The 24060-nt window shown below is 44.1% G+C and overlaps 1 protein-coding gene across 1 annotated transcript; it reads left to right on the top strand.

The window, feature by feature from the left end:
* The first annotated feature begins 1269 nt into the window (after positions 1–1269).
* On the top strand, positions 1270–9237 carry wdr13 (WD repeat domain 13). The gene is made up of 10 exons (XM_083768943.1): positions 1270–1304; positions 2449–2538; positions 2652–2883; positions 4678–4787; positions 5050–5180; positions 5467–5774; positions 6828–7008; positions 7176–7317; positions 7820–7938; positions 8354–9237. Exons 2-10 carry the CDS (start codon positions 2498–2500, stop codon positions 8536–8538), a joined length of 1449 nt encoding a protein of 482 aa, XP_083625069.1. The 5' UTR covers positions 1270–1304; positions 2449–2497; the 3' UTR covers positions 8539–9237.
* Positions 9238–24060: the final 14823 nt, after the last annotated feature.

Below are 24060 nucleotides of genomic sequence, written 5' to 3' on the forward strand. Positions count from 1 at the left end.
TACCCCACTTTAACCCTATTTTACATTTAGCAAATGATTGATGAAGAAGGTCTATGACCAAAACCTTGATATATAAAAAATAATAAAATAGATGATGCCGTTTTGACTTCTGAGTGTGCACCTGGAGACTTCCTTTTATTGAATATTTTGCCAACTCAAAATAATAGCCGAACTACAAGCTGACATGTCATGATGCCACACTTATTTTCCACAAAGAAATTCAGAAGAGCAACAATCTGAATAATTTAGAAACACATCTTTTCAGATGTGGCTAAATCCTTTTGGGGGTCCTTGACATGAAGGGTCCATTAACATGACGGTCCATTTGGTGCACACCGATTAACAAATTGATTGATGAATTAATTAACTAATATTAACAGTGCATTTTCCTTTAATGTACGTGTTGATAACAGTAGACTATGTTTTGTTGAAAAAACAGGTCATCCTGGACCTATAGTGTAAGAATTTGTGTGTGCAGTGCACGCTCATGTAGGCCTACAATGGTAACTTATAGAAACGTGATGGGAAAAATATTGATTGATTGATTGAAGTATTTATTAACAGTTTGCAGAATTTGTTTGTTTGTTTATTTTCACATACAAAAACATTTCGGAAATGATACACAAGGTCAATAAAAATGTGAAGGAGAAAGCCTAAAAACCATCCAGGGGCTTGCAAGTGGCTTCTCCAGGCATGTATACATTCATAGTTGTTTTTGTTTGTGTAAAGAAAAAACAATCATATTGAACATGCAAATCTTAAACATTAGAATACAGATAAAATACAGGGACAGTGAGAGGACGGAAATGTACTGTATAACAAGAACAAAAGCACAATAGACAGAAGTCAGACAATAAAACCGCTATAGGAGAACATTGAGTACACTCAATAGGCTACAGTACATTTCAAGCACGTACAACTCAATACAAAAACTGTTAACAAACAGTGAGAGGAGGGTCCAATTGTTCAATTCATCATAGATGTGAAAAATCCAGGTTATTAATGTAGGCCTACATTATTATTATTTTCTGTGGGCGGAATAGAATGGGATGGAGATTGTATAATAATATCAACAATAATATTTAAAAACGGTAATGGAAACAGTGAAACGCCACCTTTGGCACACATTATTTTTACTGAGCTATAAAGTATGTGGATCATAATTTGCACTGTCCTCTGTCAATCCCCATGATTTGCACATCAGCGCAGCGGAGAGAGCGGTCGCTTGCTTTACTTCCTGCCTGTGTCACGTGATCTGGCTGTCAGAGAAAAAAAATCAAGCGATGGAGAAATGCTAAAGGAAGGTGAGTGTGTCATTTAATGCTTCATTTGTGGATGCTGTTGTCGCGCTGTGACATCCTGTCACCGTGCTTCTGAGCCACGTTTATTCTGCACCAGCATGTCAACATATCAAATGAGGAAAATGTTCGTGAAAACGTTAAGAAATGTGGTCGTTGGTTTATGCATACGGAAGGAGTAGGCTAATATGTGTGTGGCTATTTGTGTTAGCTGTCCGCTGGCCTTCCCTTTGCTCTGGTTACATCTCTTGTTACAGGATGCCTATCTCTGTGTTACAAATGGTTCTTCTTATATCTTGTGCTATGTCGTTTTACGTTATGTTGTGGCATGTCTTGTGAACATCTTGTAACTATGTTGTGTTATGTATATGTCATCATGAAATAGAACTTGACATGACTTATTCACAGGTGAACTAAATGCTACATAGGCAATGAGAATAAACGTCTCTCTATGGGTCACAGATAAAAACGGATCATAATGACGATATACAGTAACAATACAGTTATTACAGATATCATGAACATGCCAGGAGTTGTCAGCAGATGCATGACCTAGCCTACTGTATATACATTATATACAACACATCATGGGACTTCACAAATGAGCACTTGAAAGTGTGCAAAGTATGGACACGTGACATATTAGCCTAACCGTACCATTAGGACATAAATTTAATATGTCAAGTATGGACATGGCATATTAAACAACATACCGTCACAGAGACCAGTCTAACCAACCACCACATGTACATTTACACTAGTAAGCCAGTTGTCAGTCAGGTGTGCTAGCTAGAGGATGTTATTCATAAGTAAGATAGAGGTAGAGGTTTCAATTGGATCTGATCATGGTATATTGATGAGAAAGAGGTTGGCTTCTTTAATTATGGCAATGCCGTCGTTAATAATACTATAGGCAAGGATGTTTGGTGTAGAGGGGGAAATGAAGGGACCACCAGCATGTACAGACACCTGGGAGACCCCCATACTCTTTTCTTCTCCCAAATCTCAAATAGGGACACTATTGTGCTGTCATAGTGGCATTGGACCACTATGACCTGAAGACACCTCACTCGCGTATAAGAATGCAAGTAATAATAAGTATGGACAACATCATCCTCCTCGGGTGTGACAGCTTTGTATTTGTTGACAGGGATCTGCCCCTGGCAGTGGCTTCCTGTCTACCCCACAGTGCTTGAGGAATGGCTGCCGTTTGGCAGCAGGTGTTGGCAGTGGACGCAAGGTGAGACTCACTCAGGCAGCAGCATTGGACGCTTCTCAACTGATTGTAATTGTTTATAGATCAGTTGTGATTTATCGTTTGCGCATGTGTGACTTTTCTCCCTCCCTCTGCAGGTACAATGCTTACCGCACGCCTACGTTCCCACAGTTCCGCACGCAATACATCCGGCGGCGCAGCCAGCTGCTCAGAGAGAACGCCAAGTGTGGCTTTGAGCCGGGTCTGCGCAGGCAGTACCTGAGGCTGCGCAGCCAGCTGCTGGCCCTGCGCTACGGCCCGCTGTCCGAACAGAGCAGCTTCAGGGCCAGCAGTGTGCGCAGCTCCCGAACCACACTGGACCGCATGGAGGTCAGACCCCCAGGGAGACGAGGGAGAGAGATAACAAATGCCCTGATTAGATCTACCTGAGGAGGACCTGTGTTTGTTATTAGGGCTATACGGGCTATACGGGTTATACGGACACAATTAAATATCACAATATTATATAGTGGTATTATTGCTCAGCCCTAATTACTTCAGTGATTCTAATCCTGTCTGCCATGTCTGTAATCTTTATCGGATTGAAAAATGAGAATTACAGTACTGACTGAATTACCTACTTTATTTTGGGGAATCTCTTCGGACCTCTGGTAATACTAATGCAGTAGTACTGTGTGAATAGATATCTCTGTAAGCTGCCACTGATTCACCACTTAACCCCTATTTTTGTCGCACAAAAATATAGAAAATAGCTGATCTGGAATTACTGAAGTAATAACGTAACAGTTGCAGTACAGTTATAGGACCTCCTCGGGTAAAACTTGTCAGAATTGGGCTTAAAAGACCTGGAACTGAGTGTAGAAATGCAAATACAATCACATTGATGCAATTTGTGTTTGACAAAGTACAATGACTAGACAGGCTAATTGAGACATGAGAGCCATGTGCACAAACTGGACTTCAATGTCCACTTGCTGTCACTGTGTGTGTCACACATGCTGGCTCTGCACTCACATGAATCTGAGCAGCTTGGTTGAAAGAGCCTGAGGCATTGTTCATGTTTATTGGAGTATGGCTGTCACCTCCACAGTGCATGTTGGTGCACTCTCACTCAGTGGTGGAAAATTATAAAGTACATTTACTCGAGTATTTAAGTACAGATTTGAGGTGCTTTGCCTTTTAATTTACTTGAGTATGGCCATTTTTCCATACTTTATATAGAAATAGCAGATTTCAACATGTGAGCTTGTAGATCTGCTATTTCTGCTCCACTACATCTCAGAGGCAAATATTGTACTTACTCCATTACTGTTAAAAGTTACTTTTTATATTATTATAATTAAATATCATACACTAACATAAATACTTTGTCTACTTGGAAATATCTGATCTAAAGTTCACAAGCTTAGCTATTTTCTAAAAGGTTTGTCTTAAAAACATATATATATTTTTAAATTAGTACTTAAAATTTTCACTACTGGCCTGTAACTTGTAACAAAGTATTTTTATGGTGTGGTATTGCTTCTTTTACTTAAGTAAGACATCATAAGAGTACAACTTCTTCCACCACTGTGCACAGTGCACACTTACCCAATATGTTGTTGTTGGTTTGTCTTCATTCACATAACCATTTAAACCCAGGCCTTTTTTTTTGCATGTCATTGTAGATTAAAGAAATGTTAGAAAAATGTTTTGACAACAATGTGTCACAAAATTGTGAAGGTTTTGTGATTTTATTTTCCCCTCAAGAGTTTGGAAAAATAGGGCATACAAATTTACTCTTTATCTCAAATAGCAGCCTCAAAAATATTCAATATGTTTTTGAAAATAGCCAATCAACGAGCTCAGTCAGAGCTTTTAGAGCTGCTATTTTCTTTTTTAAAGATATTTTTTAGGCTTTTCTGCCTAGGAAATGGGGGGGGGGGGGGGTGGAGATGGCACGCAGCAAAGGTTGTAGGGATCGGGAGTCGAACCCGTGACACCAGGCGGCATTAGCTGCCTAGGTGCCCAGACGGCTACGCTAGCCATCTGGGCCAGAGCTGCTGTTTTCAAAACATTTGAGAAAGTTTTCGCCTATAATGACATGCCCAAAACACAGGTTAAGTTTAAAGTGGTAACTTAAAACTCATTCCATGAGGTTCTTTCTTTCTTTTTTCTGAGCAGGACTTCGAGGAGGACCCTCGTGCCCAGGGTGCCCGTGGTCACCGTCGGTCTGTCAGTCGAGGTTCTTACCAGCTTCAGGCCCAGATGAACAGAGCCGTCTACGATGAGAGGTACTTTGGCCGGCCCCTGACATGCTTCCATACAATCTCTGGCTGTCTTTGAGGAGTTGCATCCAGAATATGTATTTGCTGCGCTTTGAGCAGTTGCTTTTTGTTGTATTTATTGACAGTAACTCCTCATAATTAGATCATATTTGAATATTCATCATGTTGCTAGGCCACAGTTATAACTCATCGTACTGATTATATGCTGCCGTTGTTGTTCTCTGTGTGTGTGTGTGTGTGTGTGTGTGTGTGTATGTGTGTTGTGCAGGCCTCCGGGCAGCCTGGTGCCCACCTCGGTGGCAGAGGCTAGCCGGGCCATGGCTGGGGACACGACCCTGAGCGAGAATTATGCTTTTGCTGGCATGCACCACATCTTTGACCAACATGTGGACTCTGCCGGTAAGCTAACTTATTTTTACAGCATGACTCTCTGCAGGAGGCCAACCGTCTATAAGAGGCCATGGCCAGGTGTGTGTGTGGGGGGGGAGGGGGGGGGGGCTTGTGTACACCAACTGTAGATCAACTTAGTACCTCACGTTTGAAATATTTATCTTAAAATGTATGATGGATGTTAAAGGGGCTCGGGTCGGGCTCTTGACATCGCCATGATTGGATTTTTAAAGCACAATCCATTTGGAATGCATTGAGTATCCCTTCGGTTGTCTTCTCCCTTTTCCTTGCTTAGTTCCACGGTTGCAGTTCGCCAACGATGACAAGCACCTGCTCGCATGCTGCTCATTGGACGGTACCTTGTCCATCATGACTCTGTCCCCGCCCCCACCCAGCGTGAAGGTGATCCTGAAGGGCCACGGCGGTCCCGTCACAGACTTTGCATGGTCCCTCAGCAATGACGTCATAGTGTCCACATCACTTGATGGGACGCTCCGTATTTGGAATACTGAAGACGGCCGTTGCATCCGTGAGGTCAGAGACCCGGAGTCCAGCGAGCTGCTGTGCTGCACCTTCCAGCCCATGAATAATAACCTCACTGTGGTGAGTAAGCTTTGATATAAAATATATAGTAATAATAATAATATTACGTAGATCCGAGCGGATGCAAATGTTTGGAGCCGTTTGAGTCCTAGACCACCTGACTGCTACTGATATTCTGTCCGTCATTTAGTAAAAATAATCACAACCGTGTGAAGTAAGGGGTGCTCTTATCATCTTTGAGGACAAAACAAACATGGACAAAACAAACATTAAACTCTGTTCATTGTTAATGGCATCTAATGTTTGTGTTATATTAGTGACAAAACAAACATTGGACTCTGTTCATTGTCAATGGCGTTTGTCTAAGGAAAAACAAACATTAAACCTACATTTTTAAATCAATTACAGGTATAAAAACCTTAGATTTCATTTGGAAATCTAATTTCTATTTGAGAACATTTAACCTATAAACAAACAAATAAATAAAATAATGATTATAATAATAATACTAATAACTTTTTGATAGAAAAAAGAAAAACACATACTGTATGAACAGAACATTTGTACAATGAACAAGCAATATATAAAATACAAACATGCAACGCGTTGTCTTGTAGATCTGCAATGTTTGGATGATGTTGGAAAATGTTAGAAAATATTCGATTATATCTACATGCCCAAAATAGGGATGCCAAGGTGAAAGTGGTTAAAATTGGGACACATAAGCTGCATAAATACTGAAGTCAAAGAAGAGAGAATTGGTTCCAACTTCCTTGTGTTTTAGGTGCCACTGACTGTAGATGATTCATTATGAGCTCATCACAGCAGCTTGATCTCCACACCCCCACGCATACAGGAAGACAGTCTGTTGGCTCACACACAACCTGTGGGAGGCTTGCACTAGTGCCAGTTAGTGTGCAATATGTTTGAATTCACTTTATAAAATATGGGACTCGAAAACAGAGTCCATGTCGACGATAAACATCTTATGATTGGCATTTTGGATTATCTAATATATATTACTGTAGCGAGATATTTATTTCTATATATCCCTAGTCAAAACAACAGAGTCAAAGTGTTAATGTGGTTGATGCGGATGTCCCTCCCCTGCAGGTGGGAAACAGCAAGCACCACCTCCATGTGGTGAACATCTCCACGGGTAAGAAGGTGAAGGGAGGTTCCAGTAAGCTGACAGGCAGAGTGTTGTCTCTGTCCTTCGATGCTCCGGGGAGGATCCTCTGGGCCGGCGATGACAGGGGAAGCATCTTCTCCTTTCTGTTCGACATGGCCACAGGTACAGTTGTCCTATGAAAACCTCTTAAGTCATATACGAATGCGCCTGACACGATGACGAATTTAATCGCGCCGGCGTCATTTTCGTTTGTGAGTTGAATTGTGGCCCTGGTTGAAACTTGAGAGAGAACCACCAGGTTGATGTAATGGTCCCTCTCTCCTCCACAGGGAAGCTGACCAAAGCCAAGCGCCTGGTGGTGAGTGAAGGCAGCTCCATCTGCAGCATATCTGCTCGATCCTGGATCAGCCGTGAGGCCAGAGACCCCTCTCTGCTGGTCAACGCCTGTGTCAATAAACTACTGCTGTATAGGTCAGTCCACACAGCCTGCATTTATCACACACCAGCTATGTTCGTTTTTAAACAACTTTAACCACAGTCTCCGTATTTTGGGCTTGCCATTATAGGCTAAAACTGTAAAGAATCTTTAAAAATAGCGACAATAGCTCACAGAACGTGTCGCAATGCAAAACGGTGTGAGCGTATAGATTGGCTTTTTTTTCTATTTGTTGTATGAAAAAGTATATACAGGTTTAAGTGGTTAAGTGTTTCAACATACAGTATGCCATCGTTATGTTATTTCAGATTGACCTTCATGGCTAAATTATCCTTTTCGCACAACCAACAATAATGGCGTTTTATGACACTTTTGCGAAAAAGTATATATACGAACCATTTTCAAAGGGGCGTCTCTATTCTGGGCATGTCATTGTAGGCAAAATGACAACTACAAGGTCAAACACGATGTGACGTGTATATAGGCCCTAAGTGATTTTTGTTGGTGTTTATGCTCTTGTGTTGGATTGGATTGCAGAGTGGTGGACAATGAAGGAACTTTACAGCTGAAGAGAAGTTATCCCATCCAGCATGGTTCCCAGCACGTCCACAGCATCTTCTGCCCCCTCATGTCTTTCAGACAGGGAGCCTGTGTCGGTAAGCACATGACTTTTAACACAATCAGCGCCGGGATTTCTTTCTTTCTTGGGGTGAATAATGTTGCTTGCTTAGCTCGCTCGAGTATCAGCATTGAATATCCAGCCAGTAAGTGGTCGTTGACAATATAAGAAATAGCAGATCTACAAGCTCTCAGCACCTTTATTGATAGTATACAGTGAGTAGATTGGACATGGGGAGACTGATAATGGGGAGTGACATGCAGCAAATGCCGTCGAGATTGGGACTCGAACCTGCAACACGCTGTTAGGTTGCGTTGGAGCCTAGGTGCCCAGCGGTCCGGGCCTATTTGAGCTATTTTTGATTATTTAAAGTAATCGAATAAATAAAGAATAAATTAGTTTGATTAACTGTTGCACCCACAGTGATTGACTTCATCATCTCTCTTGCACAGTGACCGGCAGTGAGGACGCGTGTGTGTACTTCTTTGACGTGGAGCGCAATGCCAAGGCCATCGTGAACAAGCTGCAGGGCCACGGGGGTCCGGTGCTGGACGTCAGCTTCAACTGCGACGAGAGTTTGCTGGCGTCAGCCGATTCCACCGGCATGGTCATCATCTGGAGGCGGGAGCAGAAATGATTTGACCAACATGCTTCCACGGCGGTGCACATACAAAAGAACATTTCATGTGTCATTCCATAATCCGTCCAATCGCAAGTCTGTAGATTTGTTTTTCCCTCGAATGTAAACAGGCTACATTTTAATGGTTATCAGTTGCATTGCAATGAGGTTGAAATCCATCCATATCAACGTCTGTACTGTATGTTAGGGATGTTTTGGGATTTCTACGGGGGTGGGGCTGAGAAATGCTCACTTAACGCGGTGGTTCTCAAAGTGGGGTCCAGGGACCGACATGGGTCCTTGACAGGGTTCCAGGGGGGGCCCCATCTACATTTAGGAACCAAATGGACCCTTACGGGTCTGTTACTCTGAGAGTGTACTCTCTGAGTTATGGGCACCTAATTTATACAAAACTGGGGGTCCTTGAAATGAAAACGTTTGAGAACCACTGACGTTTGAGAACCACTGACTTCACTTTAACCACTTGAACCCTGGTGTCCCTTTTCTGCATGTCATAATACAGTAGGTCCCTCAGCAAGACGGTGAGGTTCAACTCACAAGTAACAAGGCAGCTGCAGCCAATAAGCAGTTCCAGAGATTCTAGGTGTGAGATGACTTTGCTTTGCATTTTTTTAGGTTGCTTTTCAGCGACTTGTTTTATTGTCAAAACGTGTTGCAACGCGGTATGTTGTGAGCTTAGAAATCGGCTAGAGGGGGGGGGGAAAGGAGAAAAAATAAGTACATTGTCCTGGGGGACTTTGGTCAGTGAAGTTCATAGGGTTTAAGTGGTTAAACTGTCTGCTAATTTGCTTTGCAACATGCAGGAATATAGTGCTACTAGCATGCATGAGCGTCATCTTTTATGGACATCACTGAAATCATTCGAAGAAGAGAATGAAAAACGCTGCTCAAACGCATTCCATCACAAGACACTGACGGACCTCTGACGTACATCTATTAACTATTTATGTAACTGTTTATTAAGCAGTGTAGTCGTAATAGACCGTCTTCTGTCCTTTTTATTCCTGCAGTTGTCTTTTAGGCAACCAGGTGTGTTTCATGTTTGCTGTAACATGCATGGCATTGAATTCCAGAACCAGTACTGGCATATCAGACTGGATGTCAATCAAAATAGAAAAAAGAAACAAAGTGTGTATGAATGTGGGATTGTTTTAGTGTGTTTAACTGTGTGTGTGTGAGTGTTATTCTAGTCATGTTGGTTGCACATTAATATATTTAACAAATGCACACACTGAATAAACTACTGTACCTTTATCTGCAGTCTTGTTCACTGAATGTTTTGGAATATACAGTAATAATATATACGATTTATATAGCGCTTTTCTTGTAGGTACCCAAAGTCGCTTTACATAACGGAAGTAAAAACAAATTTATTGGAAAAACTAGTTAAAAGGTTAAAAACTAGAATTCAAAAAGGACAAACAAGAAGGGTGTGAGTGGGGGGGGTTATATGATATCGGTATATCAAATCAAACTTTATTTGTATAGCACATTTCTAGCGACCGAGGTCGAACCAAAGTGCTTCACCTTACAGATGCATGCATAAAGTGAGTGGCAAAGTGAGTTAATGTCGTTTAATGCAATCAGATAGGACTTTCTGTTTGGATGTATGTGCTGTCGAGGCCAGAAAGTAGTTTTTGCCACTCAGTAGGCGTTCCCGCATTACTTCCAGGTATGATAATGATGTCACGTGCATACCCTCTATTGTCATTAAAATGTAATTAGTGAAAACTCTGAAGGTTATAATTAGTGTGGTTGCCCGAATGGGCAACCAGACTCTTGTAACTGTGACACTTTATTATTTCACTGGAGTAGTCTTTATTTTGACGCTTTATACCTCCCACACTGTACGCTGTACGCACTTGAGCCATATGTCAAATTGACCGGAAAAATCGGGAATCGTGTGCTTGTATTTTGTTAAGAGAAATGTTGTATAGTTTAATTGATATGAATTTATTAGTGAATTAAATTTCCCCATTGACATGAATGGGAAAAGGCAAAAATTCACATTCAAGTATTTGTTCCTCGGAGACTGTAATCACTATAGTTACAAAACCTTTAGGGATAATTCCACATGATCCCTAAAATTATTTAACCTTAAAATTTTATCGGTCGGCCTCATGGTGGCGCTATAACAGCCCACTTTACCTTTTGGCTTATAACTCTTGAACCATAGGTCGTAAAATAAAAAATATTTTTTCCCTGGATTCCTTGGGTCATGACGCATCTCCCCATATAGGCCACGCCCATTTCCGCCATGATAGATTTTCCGCCATTTTGAATTTTGTCCAAAACACACTTTTTGCTTTTCCTCCTACAGATTTTGTCCAAATCTCACAGAAATCGGCACACGTGATCTCTGGACCCATCCAATTAAAACTGAACTGCAGAATTTTGAAAGTGCGTATCGTTCGGCCGTAATCGTCTTCCGAAGTTAGTAGGAGGGGCCTATATCACAAAAAATGCCATAAATCACGAACGGAATGTCCAATCCATCCCACATTTCAATCACATGTCAAAGCAATTCCATTTTCATCCATAGGGGGCGCCGCAAATGCGAGAAATGTAACCGTTTGTCGCAAAAACATGAATTTCGGGGGTTAAATCCCCTCCGAATTACTTACGCATGATCTAAGGCGTGACTTGAAATTGTAATTGGCTGGCAATACTAGTGGGAGGGGCATATGTAAGCCACTGCGGCAACCACACTCTGCAATTTTTTTAAATTTGTGATGCCTTTGACAGATGTTTGTAGAAGTCGTTCAGTTATTGTTACATCATTTTGTAATTAACCTCTTAAGTCCTACATAATATATACACTTAGTCGCACAACAATGTTCAATTGTAAAAATGGCTGATCTACAAACTCACAACACAGCATTGTGAGGCTGTTTTTGAACATTTGTAAAGGATAATTTCACATGTTTCAAGTGATTAAAGGATGGATGGCTTTGCTGGCATTTAATGTGAATCACCACCAGCCCAGGTGAAATGTATGCATAGTTCTTGTGAGGCTGGAATCTATTTTACAGTATGGCTCTAGATGCGGAACATAGAAATGTTATGTCAGATTTTCACATTCAGAACCGTGTTAATCAGACCAGTGTGTGTCCATGTGGAAACCTCGTATGAATCTGATCTCAGGTCAGAATGGGTTAATCAGACCAGTGTGTGTCCATGTGGAAACCTCGTATGAATCTGATCTCAGGTCAGAATGGGTTAAATACTACTGAAGTTTCACTTGTAAGTTTGGGTAAGAAACTGTTTTTTTTTTTGCAGAGACTTTTTGTCTAATCACGTGGTCTGGTTCTTTATTTTCTTTACTTTATACGATAAAGCGTCCAGTACAGGAGTTATGTACAATTTGTCAATTTGCAGGTATTTAGAACAAAATTATAGACTCAAAATCTATACATGCTGCAAGTGCTCCGTCTTCCAATAAATAAGGTTTATCAAGTAGAAATACATGTTTGGTTATGGTGACATACATTTTGTGCGTTGTACATTTACATGACATTGGCAGTTATAAATAAAATTGATATAAATTAACATGTTTTGAGTAGCCTACTGAGTTATTTCACCGAGCTGGTCAGTTCAGGTGAAGAAGTTTAAATGGTTTAATGTTTGAAATTATGTTAATTAATTTATTATTAGCCAAATTTGTTTGATACATATCAAGTAGTGTCTAATGGGGGTCTAATGGGGGCTCAACAAATGTGGATTTGGGAACAACTGCAGACTGCAGTACAGTATTATTAACAGATCCCTGATTGATCTAAAACGAATCCACAAATCACCAACAACACAGCAATAAGGCATTAAAACGTTTCCTTTGGAAAGTCAGAAAGTGACGTGCAAAATAAAAAATAAAATCTGCCAATTTATACACACTATGTTACACGTATACCGACGGTAGGATACCGTGTCTTTTAGGGGCGTTTCTGTGGTCAAGATAGGGCTTTTTTTTGGTACTGTAGCCTACCTGTCAGTTCTGCTGCTGGAGTCGGGTCTTCATGTAGGCTATAGCCTATGTGGTCTTCAATGTATAGCCTATGTGGCGTGAACACTAAATCCAGGCTAAAATCGCGAGATAGTCAGCAAGTCATTAATTACAGAAGTATTTCACATTCGCTGTAATAAAGGAACTAAAAGGTGAACTAAAAGGTGATCATGAAGCAGAGGGAAACACAAAAGTCAGTTGGCAGCGCCACAGCCCAGCGACACCCACGTTGTGGCCAGAAATGTCACTCCGTTTGTAAGCTAAAGGATCCCACATAATGTAGGTTTGTAATAATGTTGTTTTTTGATGAATTGAACAATGTGGACTTTTGATGAATTGAACAATGTGGACCCTCTAAAACAAGTGTAATGCTTAATTGGGTCGTCCACTCACAGTTAACAGTCTTTGTATTGAGTTTGTGCTTGAAATGTACTGTAATTCTACAAACTATTAATAAAATATTTAAATCAATCAATCAAACCAGAGCTAGACTACACCATGATATATTGGGCGCGTTCGGAAATGCGCCCTGAACGCACTGGTGTGCTCTCTTGTCGTTCGTTTATTCAGTGCACTCAGTGCGTTGTCGTTCGAAAATCCAGTGCGCAGCGCACCGGGTGTGCCGAGTGCACGCACTGAGCAACCCTACCCTGAGGGTAGGGTTGCTCAGTGTGAATGGTGTGTTGTAACTGGTCGTTCGTAAATAAGGCACACTGAACGCACTCTGTGACGTCACCGCCCACCACACTCAACAAACTGACCACATTCCCGGTGCGCATAGCCGAACGCGCCCATTATTAGGAGTACAATAACTTTGCATTGTGAATAAAAAGGTATAGCCACAGTGGTGTTGCAGTGTAATGTAATTCTGAAGGTTTAATCACAGGGCTGTCTGCTATGTACTATGATTAAACGTGCATTCTGGTATTGTGAATCAATGATTGAGAAAAACATCAGAGGGGTTTGAACCCGTGAAGTTATATAAAGTTTAATTCAAAGTCGGGTGTCTAAACCGCTAGACCACTGAGGACGCTGCCAGGAAGGGGACTCATGTCTGTATTGACTATTTATAAGCCGTGACGTAACCCGCTTCCGGGTCTTACTCAAGAAAGCTCCACGTCCTCGCGGGCGTGGCCTCACGTCATACCCGGAAGGAAGTGCCGCCCCCCCTCAAATCAAGAAAGCTCCACGTCCTCGCGGGCGTGGCCTCACGTCATACCCGGAAGGAAGTGCCGCCCCCCCCTCAAATCAAGAAAGCTCCACGTCCTCGCGGGCGTGGCCTCACGTCATACCCGGAAGGAAGTGCCGCCCCCCCTCAAATCAAGAAAGCTCCACGTCCTCGCGGGCGTGGCCTCACGTCATACCCGGAAGGAAGTGCCGCCCCCCCTCAAATACGGAAGAGACGCGTGGAGGGGGTTTTGCTCAGTGTTGTTTTGCCACGTCACCATGTCGGTCGTCGTCGTGTCCGCAGCAAGCAGGTACGTTCAATGTTATTTAATACTTAACGTTGTTGTTGTTCAAACATCTGTGATCACTTTATATGTTAACTTGTTGTGATGTTTATATATTATGTTCGTGCCACTCTGTAAAACCGTGTTCCAGTAGCCCAATGGTTACTCTCGGCGCCTAGTAGACAACAGGGCCCGGGTTCGAGTCCCCATCGAGGACTGAGAGTTAGCTTCATTCTTACCAAACTAGCACAATTGTTTTAGCTTTTCTCGTCGAGGTCCATTATTCATTCAGTATTTGAGCCTAAAAATGGTGGTCCCGTGGCTCAGATACGGAATGAATAAAGGACCTCGACTTGATGCAAACAAACAGTGTTGTGTTTGTTAAGAAGAAAATAAACTCGGTCATCAACTGGGAAGTGAACCCGGGCCCGGATATTCACATACCATCGGCTTAACCATTCGGCTACTGGATCATGGTTTTATAAAGTAGTAGTAGTAACATATATGAACACAACACAGTAGGAACAAAGCATTCTGGGATGCACGCTAGTTCGTTAGCTAGCTAGCGTGCTGCCGTCGTGAACGTGCACAATGATAGTCAACGGACCAGCGCGTTCATGTGTTTGGGGCCAGGCTGCAATACCTTCATTCGGCCACTATGTCCATTTCGCCTCAGGGTTTCCTCTGGGTGCCTTCTCTATTCATAATATACTCTATGCTCACAATGGTGGTCCGTGGCTGAATAAATAATCGACTAGATGTGAACAGAGTAGTGTTTAGATGGTTCTGTTATGACTGCATGCTGTAGTGTTTAGTAGCCGCAATTTGCAACTCTAGATTTTTTTACAATGGGTTGAATCTAGAGTTGCAATCCCCTCCATCCATTTCCTATTCATTATTTTCGGTTTCTGATCTGCTGGTCTTAAATGACGTTAAACTCACCAACATTGCAGCTGTAGTCCAAGCTTGAATTATCCTCTTTCAATCTGCCGAGCTTGTTTTTCATAAAAATCCCCCGTAGACATGTTATGAGTTACTTTCTGTCCAAAATATTCCAAGAGTTCACAATCCGAGCCGCCATATTGTATTTTTGCAACGTGCCGTAAAACAAGATGTGAGGGGGAGTGCTTGTTTAATAGAAGGCTGTGCGTGATGGGGCGTCACACTGCGTCTGCCTCTTCTTTGGGTGTCTTACCTGCGCAGGTAAGATTCTATTAAACAAGCGCTCCCCCTCACATCTTGTTTTACGGCACGTTGCAAAAATACAATATGGCGGCTCGGATTGTGAACTCTTGGAATATTTTGGACAGAAAGTAACTCATAAGTTGTCTACGGTGGATTTTTATGAAAAACAAGCTCGGCAGATTGAAAGAGGATAATTCAAGCTTGGACTACAGCTGCAATGTTGGTGAGTTTAACGTCATTTAAGACCAGCAGATCAGAAACCGAAAATAATGAATAGGAAATGGATGGAGGGGATTGCAACTCTAGATTCAACCCATTGTAAAAAAATCTAGAGTTGCAAATTGCGGCTATAGTGTTTAGATGGTTCTGTTATGACTGAATGTTGTAGTATTTAGATGGTTCTGTTATGACTTCCCCTCTGCATGTTGTAGTGTTTAGATGGTTCTGTTATGACTTCTCCTCTGCATGCTGTAGTGTTTAGATGGTTCTGTTATGACTGCATGTCGTAGTATTACTATTTAGATGGTTCTGTTATGACTTCCCCTCTGCATGTTGTAGTATTTAGATGGTTCTGTTATGACTTCTCCTCTGCATGCTGTAGTATTTAGATGGTTCTGTTATGACTTCTCCTCTGCATGCTGTAGTATTTAGATGGTTCTGTTATGACTGCATGCTGTAGTGTTTAGATGGTTCTGTTATGACTGAATGTTGTAGTATTTAGATGGTTCTGTTATGACTTCCCCTCTGCATGTTGTAGTGTTTAGATGGTTCTGTTATGACTTCTCCTCTGCATGCTGTAGTGTTTAGATGGTTCTGTTATGACTGCATGTCGTAGTATTTAGATGGTTCTGTTATGACTTCCCCTCTGCATGTTGTAGTGTTTAGATGGTTCTGTTATGACTTCTCCTCTGCATGCTGTAGTATTTAGATGGTTCTGTTATGACTTCTCCTCTGCATGCTGTAGTATTTAGATGGTTCTGTTATGACTTCCCCTCTGCATGCTGTAGTGTTTAGATGGTTCTGTTATGACTTCTCCTCTGCATGCTGTAGTATTTAGATGGTTCTGTTATGACTTCTCTGCATGTTGTAGTATTTAGATGGTTCTGTTATGACTTCTCCTCTGCATGCTGTAGTGTTTAGATGGTTCTGTTATGACTTCTCCTCTGCATGCTGTAGTGTTTAGATGGTTCTGCTATGACTTCTCCTCTGCATGTTGTAGTGTTTAGATGGTTCTGTTATGACTTCTCCTCTGCATGCTGTAGTGTTTAGATGGTTCTGTTATGACTTCTCCTCTGCATGCTGTAGTGTTTAGATGGTTCTGTTATGACTTCTCCTCTGCATGTTGTAGTGTTTAGATGGTTCTGTTATGACTTCTCCTCTGCATGTTGTAGTGTTTAGATGGTTCTGTTATGACTTCTCCTCTGCATGCTGTAGTGTTTAGATGGTTCTGTTATGACTTCTCCTCTGCATGTTGTAGTGTTTAGAATGGGGGTGGGCAACTTTGACGATAGAGACTATATTTCCACAGTCCACTATATTTCCACTCTCACTCCAGAGGGCCACGTTGCATATTACTGTTGTAGCAAAAATAGCCGATGTACAAGCTCAAAACGCGTCGCAGTGCAACGCGTTTGGGGCTTATTGATCAGCTATTTTTTCCCCAAGACGGTGGATTGTGGCCCATGCCTTCCTGCTGTTATTTGTCATGTTGGTGTTCTCTATATCTTTTCGTCCTGGGCATGACGTTAAACTGTTCCGTTCGAGAGGACCGGCGACCCTCGAATGTAAACAGCCACGAAAGGAAACTATGTGTGTGTGAGGTGTTCTCTATCATTTCATTCCAGTACTACTACTTTGGGTAGTGGCTGGACGTTTGTGTAGATATTGAAAAGGAGGGGGCGAGCAGGCTACCTTGTGGTAGGCCGTTCTTTTGGGCTTTCCATTTACTCCTCTGGTCATTTAACTGGACATAGAAGCGCCTGTTGTTGAGGAGGCTTTTCCTGACCATTGTGCGGTGTTGGACAGTGTCGTAGGCAGCAAAGAGATCTCTGAATGCTGCTCCAGTTATTTGTTTTCCCTCAAACCCATCCTCAATGTGTTGGTTGAGGTTGAGCTCTGTCCAGCACAGGAGCGGCCAGGACGGAAACCACCTTGGTCTTTAGTCAGCTTGGTGTCTATGAGTGGCAAGAGGCGTTGGAGTAGCAGCCTCTCTTCTAGGTGATGCAGAGGAGGGAAATGGGTCGGTAGCTCTTTGTGGATAATGGGTCTTTGCCAGGTTTAAGGATTGCAACCACTTTGGCCTTTTCCCAGACAGAAGGGATGGTTTTCTGTGCTATGCATGTGTTCAGCATCCCCACAAGCCAGGTCTTTGCGTTGGGTCCCAGGTGCTGTAACATTTCTGCCAGTAGGTCATCAATCCCTGCTGCTTTTCCGGGTTTCAACTTTCCCATTGCAGTTTCAAGTTCTTCTAGGTCGAAGGGTTTGGTTTGAGGGCTGGCTGATTGTGGTTGGTCTGATACCACTGTGCGATGGTATTCTCCTGTGGGTCGGTGGCGGTCTTGGTCACAACTGGTGGCCAACAGTTGTAACCAACACCGCCACCGACTCACATAGAATACCATCGCACAGTGGTATCAGACCAACCACAATCAGCCAGCCCTCAAACCAAACCCTTCGACTTAGAAGAACGTGAAACTGCAATGGGAAAGTTGAAACCCGGAAAAGCAGCAGGGATTGATGGCATACTGGCAGAAATGATACAGCACCTGGGACCTAACGCAAGGACCTGGCTTGTGGGGATGCTGAACACATGCATAGCACAGAAAACCATCCCTTCTGTTTGGAAAAAGGCCGAAGTGGTTGCAATCCCTAAACCTGGCAAAGACCCATTATCCCCGAAGAGCTACCGACCCATTTCCCTCCTGCATCACCTACAAGCTCTATGAGAGGCACTAACATTTCTGAACAGACTATATTTACATCAATATGTCTGGGTCCCCACCTACTCACTCAGGGTTGACGTGTCACACCTGCAGTGATGGGAGGGGTACCAAAATGTGGTGTTTTGATTGGTTGATGGGGGCACTCCCTTAGTATAAAAGTGTATGTTTTGTGTACACATGACCTGATGAAGATCAAATAGATCGAAACGTTGTCAGTATTTCAATACAGAACGTTTTTTTTATACCTGTGAAGTGCGGGCTCCATCCAATACCTACACCAGTTGTGATGCAACAGAGTTTGCTGTGACCGTTGTGAATTATGGGTGGTGTGGTTTTTGCCAAGACGGTGGATTGTGGCTCATGCCTTCCTGCTGTTATTTGTCATGTTGGTGTTCTCTATATCTTTTCGTCCTGGGCATGACGTTAAACTGTTCCGTTCGAGAGTACCAGCGACCCTCGAATGTAAACGGCCACGAAAGGAAATTATGTGTGTGTGAGGTGTTCTCTATGGGTTGGGTTTCAGGTGGTTGTATTGTAGTAGCTTGACATTTCTTGGAGGGCACTTTCAAGGACAGACTCAATCTTCTGGAAGTCTGCTTGTTGGGTCGTAATGCAGAGGTTGTCGGCGTAGATGAAATGCTGGCATTAGGCATTGGGTAGTGGCTGGTCGTTTGTGTAGATATTGAAAAGGAGGGGGGCGAGCACACTACCTTGTGGGAGGCCGTTCTTTTGGGCTTTCCATTTACTCCTCTGGTCATTTAACTAGACATAGAAGCGCCTGTTGTTGAGGAGGCTTTTCCTGACCATTGTGCGGTGTTGGACAGTGTCGTAGGCAGCAGAGAGATCTCTGAATGCTGCTCCAGTTATTTGTTTCCCCTCAAACCCATCCTCAATGTGTTGGGTGAGGTTGAGCTCTGTCCAGCACAGGAGCGGCTGCGACGGAAACCAGCTTGGTCTTTAGTCAGCTTGGTATCTATGAGTGGCAACGAGGCGTTGGAGTAGCAGCTTCTCATATAGCCTTGTAGGTGATGCAGAGGGAAATGGGTCGGTAGCTCTTTGTGGATAATGGGTCTTTGCCAGGTTTAAGGATTGCAACCACTTTGGCCTTTTCCCAGACAGAAGGGATGGTTTTCTGTGCTATGCATGTGTTCAGCATCCCCACAAGCCAGGTCTTTGTGTTGGGTCCCAGGTGCTGTAACATTTCTGCCAGTAGGTCATCAATCTCTGCTGCTTTTCCGGGTTTCAACTTTCCCATTGCAGTTTCAAGTTCTTCTAGGTCGAAGGGTTTGGTTTGAGGGCTGGCTGATTGTGCTTGGTCTGATACCACTGTGCAATGGTATTCTCCTGTGGGTCGGTGGCGGTCTTGGTCACAACTGGTGGCCAACAGTTGTAACCAACACCGCCACCGACTCACATAGAATACCATCGCACAGTGGTATCAGACCAACCACAATCAGCCAGCCCTCAAACCAAACCCTTCGACTTAGAAGAACGTGAAACTGCAATGGGAAAGTTGAAACCCGGAAAAGCAGCAGGGATTGATGGCATACTGGCAGAAATGATACAGCACCTGGGACCTAACGCAAGGACCTGGCTTGTGGGGATGCTGAACACATGCATAGCACAGAAAACCATCCCTTCTGTTTGGAAAAAGGCCGAAGTGGTTGCAATCCCTAAACCTGGCAAAGACCCATTATCCCCGAAGAGCTACCGACCCATTTCCCTCCTGCATCACCTACAAGCTCTATGAGAGGCACTAACATTTCTGAACAGACTATATTTACATCAATATGTCTGGGTCCCCACCTACTCACTCAGGGTTGACGTGTCACACCTGCAGTGATGGGAGGGGCACCAAAATGTGGTGTTTTGATTGGTTGATGGGGGCACTCCCTTAGTATAAAAGTGTATGTTTTGTGTACACATGACCTGATGAAGATCAAATAGATCGAAACGTTGTCAGTATTTCAATACAGAACGTTTTTTTTATACCTGTGAAGTGCGGGCTCCATCCAATACCTACACCAGTTGTGATGCAACAGAGTTTGCTGTGACCGTTGTGAATTATGGGTGGTGTGGTTTTTGCCAAGACGGTGGATTGGGGCTCATGCCTTCCTGCTGTTATTTGTCATGTTGGTGTTCTCTATATCTTTTCGTCCTGGGCATGACGTTAAACTGTTCCGTTCGAGAGTACCAGCGACCCTCGAATGTAAACAGCCACGAAAGGAAATTATGTGTGTGTGAGGTGTTCTCTATGGGTTGGGTTTCAGGTGGTTGTATTGTAGTAGCTTGACATTTCTTGGAGGGCACTTTCAAGGACAGACTCAATCTTCTGGAAGTCTGCTTGTTGGGTCGTAATGCAGAGGTTGTCAGCGTAGATGAAATGCTGGCATTAGGCATTGGGTAGTGGCTGGTCGTTTGTGTAGATATTGAAAAGGAGGGGGGCGAGCACGCTACCTTGTGGGAGGCCGTTCTTTTGGGCTTTCCATTTACTCCTCTGGTCATTTAACTGGACATAGAAGCGCCTGTTGTTGAGGAGGCTTTTCCTGACCATTGTGCGGTGTTGGACAGTGTCGTAGGCAGCAGAGAGATCTCTGAATGCTGCTCCATTTATTTGTTTCCCCTCAAACCCATCCTCAATGTGTTGGGTGAGTTTGAGCTCTGTCCAGCACAGGAGCGGCTGGGACGGAAACCAGCTTGGTCTTTAGTCAGCTTGGTATCTATGAGTGGCAACGAGGCGTTGGAGTAGCAGCTTCTCATATAGCCTTGTAGGTGATGCAGAGGGAAATGGGTCGGTAGCTCTTTGTGGATAATGGGTCTTTGCCAGGTTTAAGGATTGCAACCACTTTGGCCTTTTCCCAGACAGAAGGGATGGTTTTCTGTGCTATGCATGTGTTCAGCATCCCCACAAGCCAGGTCTTTGTGTTGGGTCCCAGGTGCTGTAACATTTCTGCCAGTAGGTCATCAATCTCTGCTGCTTTTCCGGGTTTCAACTTTCCCATTGCAGTTTCAAGTTCTTCTAGGTCGAAGGGTTTGGTTTGAGGGCTGGCTGATTGTGCTTGGTCTGATACCACTGTGCAATGGTATTCTCCTGTGGGTCGGTGGCGGTCTTGGTCACAACTGGTGGCCAACAGTTGTAACCAACACCGCCACCGACTCACATAGAATACCATCGCACAGTGGTATCAGACCAACCACAATCAGCCAGCCCTCAAACCAAACCCTTCGACTTAGAAGAACGTGAAACTGCAATGGGAAAGTTGAAACCCGGAAAAGCAGCAGGGATTGATGGCATACTGGCAGAAATGATACAGCACCTGGGACCTAACGCAAGGACCTGGCTTGTGGGGATGCTGAACACATGCATAGCACAGAAAACCATCCCTTCTGTTTGGAAAAAGGCAGAAGTGGTTGCAATCCCTAAACCTGGCAAAGACCCATTATCCCCGAAGAGCTACTGACCCATTTCCCTCCTGCATCACCTACAAGCTCTATGAGAGGCACTAACATTTCTGAACAGACTATATTTACATCAATATGTCTGGGTCCCCACCTACTCACTCAGGGTTGACGTGTCACACCTGCAGTGATGGGAGGGGCACCAAAATGTGGTGTTTTGATTGGTTGATGGGGGCACTCCCTTAGTATAAAAGTGTATGTTTTGTGTACACATGACCTGATGAAGATCAAATAGATCGAAACGTTGTCAGTATTTCAATACAGAACGTTTTTTTTATACCTGTGATGTGCGGGCTCCATCCAATACCTACACCAGTTGTGTTGCAACATAGTTTGCTGTGACTGTTGTGAATTATGGGTGGTGTGGTCTTTGCCAAGACGGTGGATTGTGGCTCATGCCTTCCTGCTGTTATTTGTCATGTTGGTGTTCTCTATATCTTTTCGTCCTGGGCATGACGTTAAACTGTTCCGTTCGAGAGGACCGGCGACCCTCAAATGTAAACAGGAGTAGCAGCCTCTCTTGTAGGTGATGCAGAGGAGGGAAATGGGTCGGTAGCTCTTTGGGGATGATGGGTCTTTGCCAGGTTTGGGGATTGCAACCACTTTGGCCTTTCTCCAGACAGAAGGGATGGTTTTCTGTGCCATGCATGTATTCAGCATCCCTACGAGCCAGGTGTTTGCGTTAGGTTCCAGGTGCTGTATAATTTCTGCCAGTATGTCATCAATCCCTGCTGCTTTTCCGGGTTTCAACTTTCCCATTGCGGTTTCGAGTTCTTCTAGGTCGAAGGGTTTGGTTTGAGGGCTGGCTGATTGTGGTTGGTCTGATGCCACTGTGCAATGGTAATCTCCTGTGTGTCGGCGGCGGTGTTGGTTACGACTGTTGGCCACCAGTTGTGATGCAACAGAGTTCGCTGTGACCGTTGTGAATTATGGGTGGCTCCCTGAGGTCCTTGATCCCCATGGGGTCCAACAGTGGCCATTGAAGCGTGCACACACACATGCACACATGGACCTTTAAATGAACAACAACACAAAAACTAAGGCGCTGGTGTCGGACTTCTGGTTTACCGGAACGGGGTTCAACTGCCTGCAGTGCCCTGCTCAATGTGTTGTATTTCATTCATTGGTCCATGGTCTCAGGTCATTGAGCGGCGCGCTATAGTGCGCGATTCTTCATCTCCATCCAATAACTACACCAGTTGTGACGCAATAGAGTTTGCTGTGACCGTTGTGAATTATGGGTGGTGTGGTCTTTGCCAAGACGGTGGATTGTGGCCCATGCCTTCCTGCTGTTATTTGTCATGTTGGTGTTCTCTATATCTTTTCGTCCTGGGCATGACGTTAAACTGTTCCGTTCGAGAGGACCGGCGACCCTCGAATGTAAACAGCCACAAAAGGAAACTATGTGTGTGTGAGGTGTTCTCTATCATTTAATTCCAGACTTTCCTTCGTTCATTCCCAACTTCACTGTCTATCTCCTGTGTTCTCCATTCATCTTGAGCGATACACAGTCGTCTGATGTGCGGGGGGAGGTGCCGGCTAGCGCATAAAGGCACGGGACAGGTGTTGTCTTGACGCATCCCGTGTTGATGCGACAGGTGTCATTTAGGGCTGTGTCGACCAATTTGGTGTGACGTGATCGGCTCCAGCTTGAGCAGGCATACTCTGCTGTAGAGAAAGACAGGGCCATGGCAGTTGCACAGATTTCACTAGTTTTCACAGGATGTTATTGTGGGTGTTGACCGTGGCTTTTGTGTTCTCCAGGTGTTTTTTGAAGAAGAGTGTCCTGTCCAGTGTAACTCCAAGATACATGGGGTGGGTATGGTTGGAGAGTTTGTGACCATCCCAAGTGACGCTCAGTTCTTTTTTCGCGTCTCGGTTCCTCAGGTGGAAGCTGCATAGTTGGGTTTGTGTGTCTTTCTTTTTCTGTCTTTCTTTCTTAGGACGGAGATCAAGGTAGACGCCGTTGGAAGGCTCAACACAAGCCGGTGCCCCTAGAGATCCATCCCAAAGCTTCCCTCAGGGAGCCCAGCATGCCAGCTAGCCAGCAAGCCTGCCCAGTCAGCGAACGCAGCCAGTCAGCTCCGCCAGTCAGCCAGTGTAGATAGTCAGGCTGCCAAGCCAGAGCATATCAGCCCTTGCAGTCAGCCACTGCAGCCATGCCAGCCTTGCTCAGTCAGCTCAGCCAGGCCTCTCTCGAGGCCTGGCTCTCTGTCTGCCTGGCCCGGTCTGCCCCGCCCTGCCTTGCAGCAACAGAACCAGCCTTTCTGGCAAGCCAGCCAGCTCAGAATGCGAGCTGAGCAAGCCAGTGCAGCAACAAGCCCAGACTAGGTTACTGCAGCCTTACTGTGCAGCCACAGCCACTCAGCGGAGATCAGCAGGAGCTGGCCAGGCTCCAACCCTTGCAGCGCAGCCTTAGGCCGGATAGTCCCCCTGCCTGCACTTTGTTGCCTTCCTGGCCTGTCTGCCTGCCTAGGCGCCT

This window comes from Protomyctophum parallelum (genome assembly GCF_964188405.1).
Source record: "Protomyctophum parallelum genome assembly, chromosome: 7".
NCBI lineage: Eukaryota > Metazoa > Chordata > Actinopteri > Myctophiformes > Myctophidae > Protomyctophum > Protomyctophum parallelum.

What these genes read in the sequence shown, in the direction of transcription:
- wdr13 (XM_083768943.1), top strand. Translation starts at nt 2,498, where the DNA reads ATGGCTGCCGTTTGGCAGCAGGTGTTGGCAGTGGACGCAAG. An exon ending in GTGTTGGCAGTGGACGCAAG is followed by an intron (nt 2,539 to 2,651) that starts GTGAGACTCACT and finishes CTCCCTCTGCAG; the next exon opens with GTACAATGCTTACCGCACGC. An exon ending in AGAGCCGTCTACGATGAGAG is followed by an intron (nt 4,788 to 5,049) that starts GTACTTTGGCCG and finishes TGTGTTGTGCAG; the next exon opens with GCCTCCGGGCAGCCTGGTGC.